The 17,214-nt window shown below is 39.3% G+C and overlaps 1 protein-coding gene across 1 annotated transcript in view; it reads left to right on the top strand.

Annotated features, from left to right (window-relative positions):
• Rat1 (5'-3' exoribonuclease 2 Rat1) overlaps positions 1–17,214 on the top strand; it is a 160,982-nt gene that overhangs the window by 128,596 nt on the left and 15,172 nt on the right. Inside the window, exon 19 of the mRNA XM_083137833.1 lies at positions 12,189–12,276. Coding sequence (XP_082993959.1) covers positions 12,189–12,276 — 88 coding nt within the window. The remainder of the gene's footprint in view (positions 1–12,188; positions 12,277–17,214) is intronic.

Below are 17,214 nucleotides of genomic sequence, written 5' to 3' on the forward strand. Positions count from 1 at the left end.
GCCTCCAGCACCTGTCTAGGCTTGTGATCCTCCTCTATTCTTGTAACATGTCCAAACCATTGCAGTGCCTTTCTCTCTATTGATTACAATAGTGGTGTTTGCTGTAACTGGTCTCTAATGGTGGTATTCCTAATCCTATCTCTTCTAGTCTTTCCTACTGCTTTTCGTAGGTATCTCATCTCTGCTGCTTGAAATCTGCTATTATGTTTTGGTAATAATGTTAAGCGCTCTGTTCCATACAGCAATGTGGGAATGTAGATTGTCTTGTAAATCATCGTTTGTTCACTTATTTCCTGTTTACCAATTAAAGTGTTGTTGAGTTGATACATTATATTTTTTTAGTTGTGTAAATGAGCTGACCTCCATGGTGGTGGTGGTGGATTGGTTAGCACACAGCACTACTACTCCACCCTCGTTTGAGTCCTGGCTTGGGGGGTGTTCTTTATGAGTGTCCAATCTCATTACTTATCCTCATCGTCGGTACTAGCCAAAAGTGGAAGAAGAGCGGCACTAAATAGAAAAAAATGAAAATGTGTAAATGTAGTAAGGATACACTTTTCTTCAGAGGTTTAAGGGCTGTCCCTTCCACGTAGTATACCCAAATAGCAACTACCTCCATTCCACATGGTACACCCTGGACTGCATTTTGCAGACTAACGAAGCTCTGGAGTCTGGACTCACGGCCAGTGTAATCCTCTGTTGGGCTCGTGTTGTGTCGTCCCTGTGTGTTTGTCCCTTCATCATTACATCTCGTCACCATTCAGCCTCATCTTCCCGATTAGCCAAATATGTCAGAAAAGGGAAGTTGGTTGGTTGATTTAGGGTTTTAAGTCCACTTTATGCACAGTAAGGCTAATCGGAACTGGGCCTACAGTTTAAAGTGGAATCCGAACCACTTGTGCCTCCACCGGGTATCGAACAGAAAAGGGAAGTAAAACTTAATCAATCAGTACTTTTCTTCCTCAGCAAATGGCCCACTCATTCTTTGTAAACTTACGAACCTTTGCAATTATAGGTTTTTCTTTATATGCTTAGATCCGCTTTGCACCCAAGCATTTTCTTTACTCCGTGACCACAACATTTCCATTGTTTTGGAGTCCGTTCTGCAGCTACTACTTTTGTAATTCGCTACTCAGGCCCTTCCTGATCTACAACCTATTCTTTGTGTACTCATAACGAACTTTTCCCTTTGTGTATCCACAACCCTTTACGACACAGTTTTCTTTCTATGCAGACTTTTTTGCAACTTTTTTTTTCAAATTCCTTTGCAGTTACAACTTTTCTTAGTATCGAGACGAGACTTGGCTTTTCACAGACATAATTAAGGCAAAACCTTTTCTTGACCCCCCTTTTTTATTTTTGGTGCCGCGTTTCGACACAACGAGCACTCGTAAACGGGACTTTATATGCAACCACGCAACACAGTCTCTCAATTGCCACTAATGGGGTGGCTTTGCAATTGCTACAAACAAAATATATGGCATCTTTTAATGATCAGGTAAATACAGTTTAGTAAGCCTCAATCTCTTTTCTTTTTTTTACAATCTCGTCTCTGTATCATCCCGGTCTCCTTTGCAACCATATCTTGTGTGTTTGTATACTCAGTCTTCTTTGCAACCACATTCTATTCTCAGTCTTCTTTGCAGCCACACATTGTATTCTCTGTCTCCTTTGCAACCATATTTTTTGTCTTCGTATCGTCTTCTTTGCAACCAACTACGTGCACATCGCGCTGCGACGCTAAGGGTCCCGGGTTCGAATTCCGCTCGGGTTTGGTTGTTTGTGAATGTCCATTCATCAATTTCATCACTCATCCCCATCTTCGCAAATTCGCCAAGAGGAACAATACGCGAAGTAAAATAAACTAAATCAATCAATCAATAAAAACGTTCAACTACGTAAGAAAGTACGATTTTCAACACAAACTTAGTTTTTTTTTTTAAATGCAAACCCCATTTTATTTTCAGTTCATTTAAAAGTACGGAAAAATCGTTAAGAATGTTGTTTGTTACATTGTAATACGTGAAGTGGTTCTCAAGTAATGGTAACGTGAAGTTGACTCTTTTAACAAAACATTCTCACAAGTTGATTCGTATGTCGTAACATACATATCCCCCTTTTGACATCATTTGTGTATCATAACAAACATGTTACGCCTCTGCATAGTACGCGTTGAGCCTAGGAAAGTTGTTACATGCCAACAACTGCGGGTTGCAGTAAAATGTATAGGCTTTGACAAATTATCTAAAAGGTTTTGATAAATCTTTGAGTTAACAAATATTTGTACATTACATTAAAAAGTATCAATTTTAAACATTCCGCCATGAGTTACGTTCATAAAGGTTAGTACATTAACATATTTCTAATATTTTTATTTGCGTTCATTCATTTACGTCATAATATTTAGTACATCGGAACAATCAACTCTTCGCGTTTGGTCAAGAGAACTCTAAGTTATATACTTTGCATCTTGTACATTTTTATTTATTTATTTAAATTGAATTAACAAATTTATGAAATAAAGCAAAGACCTAACAAAGTACACTGATTAACCAGACGTTTGTACGTACGTCAGAACTGTTGCTAAGATAATAGTATTTTCAAACTGAAAAAGGCGAGATGATACTTATCTGTGGCGAGTGTAGGAAAAATGCAGCACAAGCGTGCAGGCTGTATACACGACGGCACTTGCATAGTGGGGATGCACCTTGTGCGCTCAACTTCACGTTACAATTACATGAGAACCACTTGACGTATTACAATGTAACAAACGCCATTCTTAATGATTTTTTCGTACTTTCAAATGAGCTAAGAATAAAATGGGGTTTCCATTTTTTTTTTAAAAAAAAAACTAAGTTTGCGTTGAAAACCATATTATCTTACTTGGCTGAACGTATTGTGTCCATTAATTTCATTAGCCCCTCTCATACCAATATATCTGCGAAAGCAGTTTTTCAATATTTATTGTTGTTTACGAAATATTTCCGGTGGTAATTTTAGGTGACTCACCCTATATATATATATATATATATATATATATATATATATATATATATATATATATATATATATATTTAATATTGTGACTAATTTTACTTTAAAACTACAGATGAAAGCGAAAATAGTAGCCAGCAAGGGAACCTCGCAGTGTGCCCCACCCAAAGTATTTTAAGTTTGGTGGAGGAAAAATAATTCTACCAGAATGAAGTATTTAATCCATTTCCAAATAAAATTGTGCTTTTGCATTGACCTTATTTTGCAGTTATGGCGAACTTGCTAAAAAGGAGCATGTCAGGAAATTCAAATATGTAATTTATGGTAGTACATTTATTTCTTCGACCTCCCCAATGGCGCAGTGGTAGCGTCGTCGCCTTGCAATCAAAAGGTCCCAGGGTTCGATACCCGGTGGAGGCACATAGTGGTTCGGATCCCACTATAACTGTAGCTCCAGTCCCAATTAGCCTTACAGTGCGTAAAAGTTGACTTAAAACATCAACTCAATCAATAAATGAATCAAATGTATTTATATTTCACGAAACAACAGTGGAGGAGAAGAACAGAGCTTTGGCTCCAATTACAATAGGTTTACATAGATTAAAACTCATTCAAAAATTACAATTTCATCAATACAAAACAAAAGAAGAAGAAAGAAAGACAGCAAAATACACCAATCATTGCGTAAATAATACTAGCTCAAATTTTATACAAAACCTAAATCTAAAAATGACATTTACAGAAGTATATCAATGTGTGTTCCAAAAGATAATTTGTTATTTAATGTTACTTCCAGGTCATTTGTCTGATTTACTCTTTGTAATGCATGATTATTCATTGTATACTGATAAATATTAGGTTTGGTTTGCCTGGAAAAAGTTATTGTTAAAGTTTAATTTATTTTCGATGCTCCATCTTTGTGCATTTAGCAAGTCTTTTTGCAAATTGAGTGCACCGTTTGGATCTATTATTACTTGATACAATTTTAAATCATCAGCAAAAAGTAAACATTTTGAGTATTTAAAAATGATGGGTAATGAGGAAAATGCAACAAAAACGGCAATAAACACTGAAAAATTATCTAAAAGCCAAAAAAGGCCGAAAAATACAAAAAAAGAAGCAAAATAAAAGTAATGTTTTCTGGTTATAACTGTATGGAAACGGACTGCTATCAGATTTACTATTGTTTTCAAGGCCCAGAAAAAAAATCAAAGCCGTAGTGATCACCGAGCATGTCGCATAAAAGTTTGCAGGTTTGCTGTTTCAGAAGTTCCGTCTCGGTAACCATCCGCAATATTATCTGGGTTTTTCCATCAGCATACATAAGACAAGCATAAGTTCCTTTCGCTCACCGATTCAGATGCGAACTTGACGCGTACTTACTGAGATTCACCACATCAACGAGAACAATGAACGCTCTGAGCTATTGTCACGAGACGTGTAGGGAGAGAGAGAGGACAACTGCATTGCCTCGGTGAGGGAAGTTTTTGGAAGGCTTCATGAAGACGGACCGTGCTCCTTCGCTTGAGAATATTGGCGAGGCATAAGGAAAGAGGGAACAACGGAATTCGAGAGATGGAAGCGAGGGAGGTTCGAACGGACTTGGGGGGGAGGGTCTCCCCCTTGCGCCCCCCGCATGTCTGGAGTCAACTGTTCTGTTCATTTTCTGAAAAAAGAAAAGAAAAACGTCCACAAGTACCCTTGACCTTCTGCCACTCATCTCAAGGGCCGGCCCAGCCCCATGATTTGTCCACTGGCTCCCGTTGCCACGGCAACGAACCTTGGGGAACTCCTCAAGAGAGTGTTGCCATGACGACCGTTCCTCTTAAACCCCACCAAAAATGTTGCAAGGAGAACCGAGCCTTATACGTTGCGAGGTTGGGGAGGGGGGCATAAGAGGCGTCTCCCCACATGGGGTAAGGGCTGGAGATGGTTTTATGTGGTGTTTGCAGTGCATGGGGGGAGGGGGTTGTCAAGAAACAGAGGGAATTCGTGTGTGTGTATGTGCGTGCGGAAAAATTTTCATCCCGGCACAAAAGTGTCGGAACAGATGCTGGAGCGTTAGAGACTGCGGGATAAAAAGGCAGGAAAAAATGAAAAAGTCTTATCTCCCACACGTGTGTGGTACCAGAATATGAAGCATAAAAGAGAAACGAAACGGTCCGAATATTTTTTTTGTGGATGCACATTTTCCACGGACGAGAAAGCATTGAAGATGTTCTGACTGCGGGAGGTCCCCTTTGTAATTCTCGTCTTGGGATTCTGCAGAAAGAAGTTTTCCGGGGACCGTGCTATGTCATTCAGAGTCCTTGATGTTGGTCTTGGTTTGCCATTCTTTGCTGGATTTTCGAGGGTCAGCGACTATGGCCCATTGTTTCGGATAGGTTAGGAGCTTAAGTGCCTGCAGCAAGGCTTCGGCCGGTGTGTTCGTTGACTTCACGTAGGCCGTTCCTTTTCATGTGGACACTTGAAAGCGTCCGGGTGCAAACTCGCTAAAATTTACGCTCCGATGGTTGCAATCACAACTTTATATTGATTGCTATCGGCTTGTAATCGAGGGTTTTCGGATTCGAATCGGGGTCAACCCAAACCTAGATCTTGACCACGCCACGCAGGTTCTTGCTAGTCAGGGTAGGGGGTATCCTAATGCAACCGTCATGTCCGTCGGTATCAGCTTCCAATATTTAGGAAACTACTAGAGAATGATTGATTTAGTTGGTGTTTTAAGTCCACTTTATGCACAGTAAGGCTAATCGGGACTGGACCTACAGTGCCACTACGTGCCAACTCAATGGCGTAGTGATCAAGAGGTTTGAGTTCGATCCCCAGTGGAGGCACATTGCACACTGATTTGGATCGCACTTTATACTCTCTGTTCAGTCCCGTTTAGGCTATCTGAGCATAAAGCGGACTGAAAACGAATTTTTGACTAATAGGTCGATTAATGAGATGCATATTGGCACCTTCCATTAGACATAACCAACCAACCCCAATTGCTTATCTCCTTGTGATCAAAGGGTGTTTGTTTCGATTCCCTGTTGCAGTGGTTTTGATCTCGCGTAAAAATATACGTCTAGCCGGATTACTTTATTTGTTGAAGTGAAAGGATCGTGAACTCTGGTATCTCAAAAATTACTCCATGAAATTCAGTAGTTTTTAAAATTTGTTTCGATATGTATTTTTTGGGATGTGAGGGAAGACCTCTGAAAACGCCCAAATGTCAGCATCTATTCCACGTATACACGCTGCTAAATTGCATTTATCCAGGCCAACGAGGCACTGGCGTCTGGGCGCACAGTCAGTACGATTGTGTGTTCTGTGTTTTGTGCATACATATGCTAAGTACTCCTTTAGAGCCTCGACGTATAAATAACCTGGGTATGGATATTGTTGTCATCAGAAATAAGTTTTGTTTTTGATTATGATAAGGGACTTGCCCCCGTATAACATGATGGGGCATAAGTGCTGACGCACCCACAATTTTAATTTCAATACAGAACCAAAGATTTCGTAGACCGTGTCTGTGATTTATTCATAACGAGATCACAACCGATCTCCGTGGCGAAATGGTTACCTTAACTCGTTACGAAGCCAGAGATCCCAGGATCAAGCCCTGGTAAGGCGTACATGTTCCATTGTGTACGTCTCCGCCCGTTTAATAAGATCACCCTAACGCTCTAGAGAGCCATAAAATCTAGGTTCTGACCCTGATTAAGGTATGGTTGGGTGTATCATTGTGTTTGTCCCAGGCTGGATATAAATCATGATTTTTATTTTAAAAAATCATTTTTGATGTTTTTTTTATTAATATCGATTTAAAGAAAGAACACGCTTAAAATGTTTTTATGGTTTTTTTCTGGTAAACGGTTCTGTAAAATATTTGAACAGTTTGAATAAAACAAATAAATAATTATATGTAAATATACATTTTTGTCTTTCTGATACTGTATATATCAATTTACTATGGAAATGTTTGTTGAGTGTGTTAATGAAACTATAAAAATTTCAGTAACTTTTCTTCTAGTGACAATATAACATTCTGGATGTATAATACTATATAATTGTAACTTAAAATATTTTTTATAGTCTTTGTAGCTGAGTTTTGGCAACTTTTTTAACGATAGTTTGCAAAGTATCAGCTACCATGTTTATTTACAGTTTACAGTTCCTTTGATATGAGCTTCACCCCATCTTAGAGCCTATTAAATGATTAGGATATTAATGTACTTTCACTAAAAGTGATTCCGAAATCTGCAAATCCCTTATGTACATTATTCTATTAATGATTTTTTTTCAAGTGATTTAAATCAGATTTTTTTAAAAAAAAAATCACCTGATTTAAATCAATCCACATTCTTTTGTCCCATCACCACTTTTTAGTCCATCCTTGTTCATCGTCACGAATAGCCCAAGACGTATAAAAGCGACGTAAAATAACTGAAATAGAAAGAGAGGGCGAGATTGTACCAGCTCCCGTCTGCGTGCAATCCTGGTTCGAATCCTAGCTTGGGCATGGATGTTTCTTTTTGACTCAGTTCCATCTAAACCCCCATTCAGTCTCATCGTCGCGATTATGTAAATGCAGCAGAAAAAAACACATGCAGACAAATTCAATACACATAAAGGGACTTGAATGTAGCAACATAAATTCAACAAAAGCTTTTACACGTGACGTATCACTGCTTCTCGCTCACTGAAAACTAATTGTGTATGTAACGCTCGAAGTTATCGGAAGTACAATTGAAACGACATTGGTGGCATTGTGAGACCGTTCTGCAATCATCACCATATGAACGTTTGTTGGAGCCGCAAAACGTTGAGAAGCAAGAGCAATATAGGGCTTGAAAGCCGAAGACAAGATTGTACCTCTGGTTACACGGAGGGCGAAGGAAATTTGCTTTTGTAGTCGTCCTCTCCGGGAGCCTAGCGGAGGAGAAGGCTAAGCTGGGACGCAAACACAGGGCTCATCTCGCCAGCTCAGCCAAGACTTTAATTATCGGGAATTGGATCCAGGGAGGGCGTGTGTTTGTTCAGGGATCAAGGCGGTTCCCGTGGGAATCCCCTAACGTCCACAAATCGGCGGTTGCTGCTGGAATTCTTGGCGAACACTGCCCGGGTAATGCATATACTGTGCTGCAAGATGGATACGCTATGGTAACCCCAAGCGTCGACTGTAATTATTGAGTTCTGGTCTCCCTAGAGGTACAGTGTTAACGTCGTCGGGTTCGATACTCGGTGAAGGCACACAGTAATTCGGATACCACTTTAGACTGTACGCCCAGTCCCGATTAACGTATCAGTGCTCACTGTGGACAGAGCAAGAGTTCAAAACTGAATTCTGAGACCAGAGGTTCATTTTCAAAACATACGTTACCAACGGTTAGAGAGCTGTTCGTTCATATCAACTCTCCAGGATAACCATTACCAGTGCGAAGTTAGAGATCGCTTAGTTCATTGAACTCTGCAGCCAAACTATTGCCGAATTTGGGTGGAGCAGGGAAAGTCCTTGCCGTGACTCATTCTCACCCAACAGGTCAGTAGGTGCCAGGGCTTGCCCCGATTTGATACCTTCCTGGAGATGAGGCCTGCTTGAGAAAGAAAAGGTTCTTAAAGGTTCATCTTCAAAGCAGTGTGCTATGCAGTGGCTTGCTTTTCTGCCTCTTAGGTTGATTGCAACGCTGAGGATGAGGTAGATGACGGGGGCATACGCAGTGATCCAGTACTCGAACCTGGGACTTCTGGGTATCCACTCCACGACCTTAATCCGTACACTGTTATTACATTTACCATAATATTTACAATACTCTACCATTAAAATACAACAGCAGTAGTGTAATTGATGATACTATTGGAGCGAGAAAGTATGAACCCCCCTCTGGCAGATTTGCCTACACTTAAAACTTGCTCAACATGCCCATATGAGCTTTTTGCTCAAGTGTGGAACCCCGTCTAATCCAAGATTTTTGTAAAAAAGCCCTCGGGAATTTCCTGAGAAAGTATGACCCCCTCAGATTGATTTGCCTACACTTACAAAAGGCACTTCTGTGAGATTGTTGTCCATAAACCTGTCAAAAATATGCCCTTCTTGATATTTTTTTTGCCCACACCTAAAACTACGCCACCGTCACCCACCGTACGTTGAAACGTTGTAGCCAGGCTCGGGTCAGAAAGGGGCAGAACTTTTTCTTATTTTTTAACTTTGAATATTTTATGATGTACAAAGATAGATAATAATTGTGAATTGCAGTTGTGTACACCATTAATACGAATCGTTAAATTACATTAATTAGATAACTATGTATGGCCGTTAATGCTTTTAAGACTGTCATGTTTTTTACTGTAGCTGAATGGCAGCGGAAATTGACGGTCTTAAACCGTCATTCTCCAATATATATTTTTTTACGGTTTTGGTGCCACGTGAAGGGAAATTTATCTTTTTGCATGGGAATTCGGACCAAATTTTACGCGAAGTAGGAAATTCGTTGGAAAATAACAGAGTTTCAGAGAAATTTGAAGACATCAGAGTCAATATTAGGCTCAAGTTTCATGTCCATAATTTGTTTGCTGTTCTTATGCAGTATACCACAAGAATTTCCCTTCGCCGTGGCAGCTGGATCAACTTGATTGCTTCAAGGCCACATGTGTCCAACCCTGTTCTCTTATCGCGCGGGGAATGAGACTGGGTGAACCCCAGAATCGCTCTATGTCGGAACAAGATCTGAAAAAAATCCCAAGCTTCAGATCTCCCGAGTATAGCGACATAAAGTAACATCAATAAGTCTTACCGTCCCTGTGCAAAATAATAATTTGTTTATGCAAATAAATCATTAACGAGTACTGCAAAGAACGGATGAGGCACTTCATAACAGGCAACTCCCTGGCATTGGTTTGCTTTTCATCATTGCGCTGTCCCTCTGCCAGTATGGGTGGAGTAAAGAGCAGGGAAGCCGCTCTCAGCTTATCGAAGCTGCATGTGTATTTAGGGAACCTCCTCCTTTTATCGGTTTCCAATATTTAAGTTCGCGGAATTCCAATCTGGTTAATGGATATTCCGGTGTTTGTAGAAGCCCCAATCATGTTGTAGTGACTGGAAAGGAGAAAACAGTTTCACTCGAATTTTTCCCCGCCGTTTGTTCGTCTTTCTTTCATAGCTTCTTAGTTCGTGAGCTGATTAGCTAATAGCATGGATTCGCTATAAGTTCAAATTTTGAGTCGAACATGCAAGGTCTAAATAAGGTTGCTGGAGTATTATAAATAGGGCTCGGAAGTGAGGAAAAATCCTTTTTTTTTTCGTCCGAAGACGAGGCCCAACATAATATATGTTCATTTTGGGTCATTGTAGGCCAGAAAAAGGTGGGGTTTATTTGTCCTTTTTCGCCTTTTTTTTTAGGTCTTAACGGTTTTTTTTTTTTTTTTTGCGACTTCACCTTCTTTCGACTACGTTTTTACTGCCCATTCTCAATTCGAAACATCATCAGTTCATCACCTCTTAAACATGCTTTCTGTAGTAAAGAAATAATAAAAACAGAAATAAATATATATATTTGAACCAACCCTGAAAAGAGAGAAAAACATTTTTGGACGACTGAAGCAGGTACGGTACAAGGTCCTTTAACCGTAACTTGTCTGGAAGGTCGCGCTGTTAAGTAGCAACTTTCTCTTGTTTTGAAGCTTTTAGCACGGTGTATAAGACCAGACAGCACGCGCCAGCAAAGATCTCGAGTCAGATAAGGAGGTTCCGCGCATATTCATTAAATATGTAATTAAAACTGGTTATTAATTAATTTGGATCACATTTATACGTTTTTTTTATATTATTAGGTCTTTTTTGGCAATTTATAGGTCTTGAACTTCCGACCCCTAATTATAAATATTGAAATTCATGCATGCTGTTTATCTATAAGTTTGATACATTGATACATAAAAATGATACTTTCATTCCTGTTGCAATTAACCTTCGGTTTATGGAATGCCTGGGAGTGAATTAGATGCATACTTTGGAATGTTGGTGTTAATTTGTCGCACTAGGATACCAGGGGTCCCTACTTCGAATCCCAACCTTAGCAGTGATGTTCTTTGTGTCTCTTCATTAATTTCATATCACTCATCCACGTCGTTGCGATTAGCCAAAAGTGGCAGCAAGCGACGGTAAACAACAAGAATACAAATATTCCAGATTTGTGTACATAATTTCACTCAGAACAATGTTTCCTCCGAAGTTCCTCGGTTCAAATCCCGGCGTGTGCATAGCTGTTCTTTATATGAGTGCATCTTCATCATTTCCTCATCGTAGCGATTAACCAAAATTGGCAGAGAAGAAACGCTAAATAACATAAAGTGCACACCGAAATAAGTAGCCTTGCAAAATAACTGTATCGTGTTATTTGTAGAACATGAGTTTGAATCCGTCTCTCCTAGCTCTGCCGGGGTGCAAGGGATGGCCTGTTGAGAAGGCACCCACCCAAAATTCAACCTTCCACGTAGTACATCCCGGAAACTGCAGTGTTGGAGACCAATGTGAAGACTGGCGCTTGCACCCACAGTTTTTGTGTGTGTCTTCCTATCTTCTCATCATTCATCTCTATTGTCGCCATGATATTGTCACCATTCATCCCTATTGTCGCTATCACTATGAAGGCACTGGGCTTTACCTTTCCGCTCAAACCATGCAAACTTCACCACATGTAATATAGTGGTATCCACAGATATTGTTCGGCAAATTGTCCATCACCATTTTCATTAGTTTTTCATTTGTCTGCTGGTACACAGATTTGTCAGAACCTTAGGCCTATTTGAAATTAGTTTTTTCAGTTCTTGAATCTCTCATTGCATAAAACAAAGGGAATATACATGGTGATGGACAATTTGCTTGGTAGTATTTATGCATCCCACTCTACCATGCATACATATTTTCTATCGTATTCGAAATTTTGCAGTCAAGAAAGGTACGAACCCCCGAGGCAAAATATCGACGTTTTACCGGTTATTTTGTGCCACGTGGTTCCATACTTCAAAATTTTTGGGTGCGTCGACACATTTGGCCATTTTGCACGCTTCAGAAGACACAAGGGTCGAAACGAGACTGAAATGACCAAAAAACCTGCTGTATGGTGTGATTTTTTTTGTTTGTGAAAATTATATGTATTACTATTCCATTATGAGTTAGGCCTATACAATAATTCCTTTCGTTCTAGGCTATGGAAACAACCGCAGAAGTTGGGATGGAAACAACGCGAGACCTTATTCTGGTCATCAGCGATCCAACACTTGGGACACATCGAGGTAAGTAGCTTATATTTTAATGTTTCTCTTGGCTCTTGTGTAGTTTTTCTCCTTCACTATAGTCGTTTTCACGTTCAGAAGACACAATGGGCTCTTATGGGCAATGCTTTTCTTATGGGAAATACGACCGCGCTGTTGTGAAATTTCGGGATTTACAAATTTAGCTTAAGTAAGATCGGTACCTGCAGTTTTGCAGGAAATTTTGTAGAGAATACGATGGTGAACACAATAAACTGGTAACTTGCTTACATAATTTTAGATAAATTAAAAACGTAAATTTTCTGTGAAAACACAATTTTTACATTGTTTTCATTCCTAACGTTGAAACATGCCGTAAAATTGAAGCATTCATTATTAAAAAAATTGACACTGTTTTTTAATTGTCATAGGTGACGGTGGTACTCAGAATTTATCAATACCTTAAAGAATATTTGCATTAAAAAATATTCAAATAAAGTATGTGGAGATTTTTTATATTCGTGCAGTAGAAAATGTCGTCGCTGGCCAGTTTTTGTTCTGTAATTCCAAGTAAAAACTTCCAGCGACAAAGTTGTGGAGAAAATAATGAAATTATTTTTTATAACCACTCAAAGGTTCCCAAAAATATTACTTCCATGCATTTGGAGTTTCTTTTTAACCCGAACCGCGTGCGAAGTAAGGAGACGTTGTCTGGCCATCTTGAGCTGACTCGCCGCAGCATTCCGGCTAATCACCACCAAGTTTTCGAGTTGTTATTTTATTTCCATTCAGTAAAAATATGAACTTCATGCAGCTTGTTCTAATAGAATTGAAATTACTTAAATTTAATAATTGACAATTATTTCCAATGCTGCTGTTGTGAGCAACATTAGTGCTGTCGCAAATACACGTTGTTTTTGTTTACATTACTGTCGACATTAATACTGAAATGAAGATCACCTTTCAGTTTCCAACGTACACATAAATTCATAGACACCATATTAACCTTTGAAAGGCTTTCCAACACGTGACAAAATATGGGGCTTCAAGATAGAAATATGACATGCCTTGCTTGAGTCATTCACGTCTTATCAGTTCACGTGGGCCATAACTCATTTGTTTGTTTGGGTTGCAACTTGAATCTAACCCATGTGCCAGGTTCCCCTTACTTGAGTGAGAGATCTGCTTTGGTCTGTTTAGACTTTTTCCCTCTCTCGAAAAAGTGTTTTCAGTTGTGTGAGCTCTCAGTGATTTTTACTTTTTTAAGTGATTTCTGAAGTGTCATATTCGTGCATTACACTCGCGCGAGTAGTGATCGCAATGGATCATAGTAAAAAGGGTAACTGTAACGTTCACAGTATAATATTAATATTAATAATTACATATAATTATCATTATATATACAAAATATGTAACACCTTCATTGTGAAGGAAGGACATCATTTCCCGGCGACATGAACCAGCGCTGTATTGGCAACACTGTGCGGTTTCTCCATAAGCGTCGTTGTGTCTTATGAACGTGAAAACGACTTTAGTTTGTCGCTAACTGCTCACTGATGTAACTTATGCAGAATACATATTCACTACTAAACAGACGAACAGTATTTTCCAGCAACAGTGTACACGTGTGCAAATACATTGCAAGTCCAAAATAAATAGTCGAGCACGATGGCGTAGTGGTAACGTGGTCGCCTTGTAAGCAAGGGGTCCCGGGTACGATACCCGATGTACGAACAGTGGTTTGGATCCCACTGTAAACTGTAGGCCGAGTCGCGATGAGCTTATCTTTTGCATAAAGTGGACTTGAAACAAAATATCAAACTCAAATAGTCGAGCTACATAGTAGTTAGTTTGCATCCATTGCAACGTTTCAGTAGCAGGTTCAAAAATAACTTTTCGTGAAGGACGGACTATGGGCGTCTCATTTAAATTGGATTCAGTTTTTAGAGCCTTAGATATTGCTCCATTCGAAAATTTTACAGGAACGCTCTATTGTGACAATTTTGGACGCCGGGTATTTATTTATCCCAATCTTCTATTAGACAGGAAAATAATGAATTCTAACTATAGTGTAAAATGTAACTAATTTTATTTATAGGTATTGAGAAGTATAAGTACAAATTATAAAGTAATCAAACGTCTCGAACACGTGGAGCAATTTCAACCAAACTTGGTACACATATGAAAATTGCAATCGTGAATGTCACCAATTAGCTTAGCGACTCCGAAAACTATGGATACGACACTAATGTAGGTAATTTTTGACATTTTATTTTTCACCCCCTCTCACCCCCCATTCCGATAGGTGATGAACTTGGAGTTGAACGGTATTGCGAGTGTAACTGTTCATCTTAGCGACCCCGAAAACGATGGATTCCACACTAATATCGGTCGTTTTCGATTATTTTTGCATGTCACCCCTTCCCACCCCGTCCCCTAGGGCTGCCAGGGGTGTCTTACCCCAACAGTATTTCTTTCCAGATTGTAAGTCATAAGTGTACCAATTTTGGTTGAAATCGCTCCAGGCGTTAGAGAGTTATGCCGGATCAAACATGCATACATTTATACACACATACATCCATTTTTATATATTAGATAGATTTTGGAACTGTTGATCTCCTTATTTACGTACTATGTGACAGTGACAAACCGTTCACTGAATACAATGTGGTTGTTTGGAAAAAGTAACGCAGACTGTCGCATATTCGTTTCTCTCATTACTTGAACTGCCATTGAGACAAGAGCTAAGTAATTCGACACTCAATAAACCAGCATCTGGGATGGGTGTTTTTTATTGTCTTTCGACAATTTCAACAGTCCCATCCTCATCGTCAAACTTAGGCCTAAACTAAGAAGTAGATATGGGACGTTTGTGTATTTTTCCTTATTTTGATTCACTTTAGGCTAATCGCCACCTAAAGTTTTGCAGTTTCGAGACACGGATGTTCTTTGTGAGTGTCAAGCAGTTTCTGGAAAACTCAGGGAAATTTGCTTTTTTCTGGAAAAGTCATGGAAATGTCAAGAAAATTTCTTGTTTTTCTGGAAAAATCAAAATTTTTGTAGTAGTGAAAAAAAAATAGATTTTTGAAGAAAAAAATTGAGAAGCGAGAAATTTTAGATATGTTGTAAACAAACTATAAAGTAGGAAATGGGGTCACGTTTTGAACCATAGTCATTTATAACTCGACTACAGTAGCCTATGTGACTAGTGGAATTATTTACCACTTCCTTGTTTATTTATTTTTATTTATTTATTTATTGTTGGAGAGGGTGGTGGACGTTTGTTAGAATGTTATTAGCATTGATACGTATATTACTCAATTGTATCATAATTATATAATTGTTATGATTATTTTTTAAATTATTTATTCATCATTAGTCAATACATAGTAAGTATCACATAAAAGCTCACCCCCGATACTTTCTTGCTTCTCTCTCCGTTCTCGTTGTTACGTTTACATGTGAAGCGAATATTCTAAAACTTGGTGAGATGTGTTTAGCTGAAATATAGTTACCTACTTCCAGCCATGTTCATGTTCACTAATTGCCCTAATGATTTTTGTTTTTACGAAATTGTAGACACCCTGTCTTATACAGTAATTCATCCTGGCCGTCGTGATTAGCCAAAATGGACAGAATTGCGACGCTAAAGCCGCGTTCACACCGGGTGTGCTAACACTTGTTACCAACAAATGTTGGTAACATTTCGAAAAACGCTTGTGAATTTGTTATCAACATCTCATGTTAGCAACAGAGTTGCCGTGTTGTCAACAGAAAATTACTTATCGACAAGAAGTCGGTAAAGATCAAAGAATCAACACATGTTAACGGAGTCTCTTAGATGTTAGCAAGAATTCCCCCGCTCCCCTTCCCTCCACCATCACCCGATCGTTTCGTGCAAGGTTTGTTTTGTTGTGTAATTTATCATGGAAAATCTTTTGAGTGAGATGGAGTGGTCAAGGGATCAAGTGCTGAACTTAGTTGAATTGTTCCGCGAGAAGCTTGTCCTTTGGGACCAAACTTGTCGAAAACACTTCCTTCCTGGGTATCCTATGGATGTCCCCTGGACGGACATATGGATATCCAGGGGATGTCCTATGGATGTCTACTGGACATTCCGGAACATCCTACGGATATCCAGAATTTCCGCACGAATATCCAGAAGATATCTCCTGGATATTTGTGTGCTGTATGGGTCAGCACCCCTAGATGATTAATCCTGGCGCCGCCGCTGTCCCTCACACTCGACCTCTTGTAGCCAACTGGGGTCATGCAGCCAAAATGTTAGCAAAAGTTATTAACAAAAATGAAGTCAAACTAGTGTTCTGGTTACCAACATTTGTTGCCAACCTCTGTTGTTAACCGTGTTGGTAACAAAAAGTTCACAACATTTGTTGCTAGCATTCGGTGTAAACGCGGCTTTAGTAACATTAATACGAACAAATACAGAAGAACAGACGGAAAATTTGGTGGCGTTTTATTGGTAATGGAGCACTCAACGCTCTTGGCCATCGATTCAGAGAAAGGCGACGTGAAATACCAAAAAATACAAAGTATTTACGTGTCCATGGACATGTGCTTGGATCTTGAAAAAAAAACACACACACACAAACACACACACGCACACACATATACAGTGTTTCCGATGGCGATATCGCAGTTCCGGCAGTGTCTGTGGAAGTTGAGGAACGTAGAAATCCCACAATATCGCCATTGGAAACTTCACAGAAGACATGCTTGAGAAGGTTTGGCAAGAAAGAAAGTACAGCCTGGACATCTGTCGTGTTACACGTTAGGCGCACATTGAATACCTGTGTGAAACTGCAAATATTCCTCTTTCAAACGGTGCTAATATCATGTATTTCTGTTCATTATTGGTGAAAATATAGTCTCACAAAATCAGATTTATGAACATCAGAGTTGTGCAGTTTTGGTTGATTCAAACCTTACCAGGATGGTTTGACCTGATTAAGGCAACAT

The sequence above is a fragment of the Lepisma saccharinum genome, chromosome 16 (genome assembly GCF_977018435.1).
Source record: "Lepisma saccharinum chromosome 16, izLepSacc3.1, whole genome shotgun sequence".
Classification (NCBI taxonomy): Eukaryota; Metazoa; Arthropoda; class Insecta; order Zygentoma; family Lepismatidae; genus Lepisma; species Lepisma saccharinum.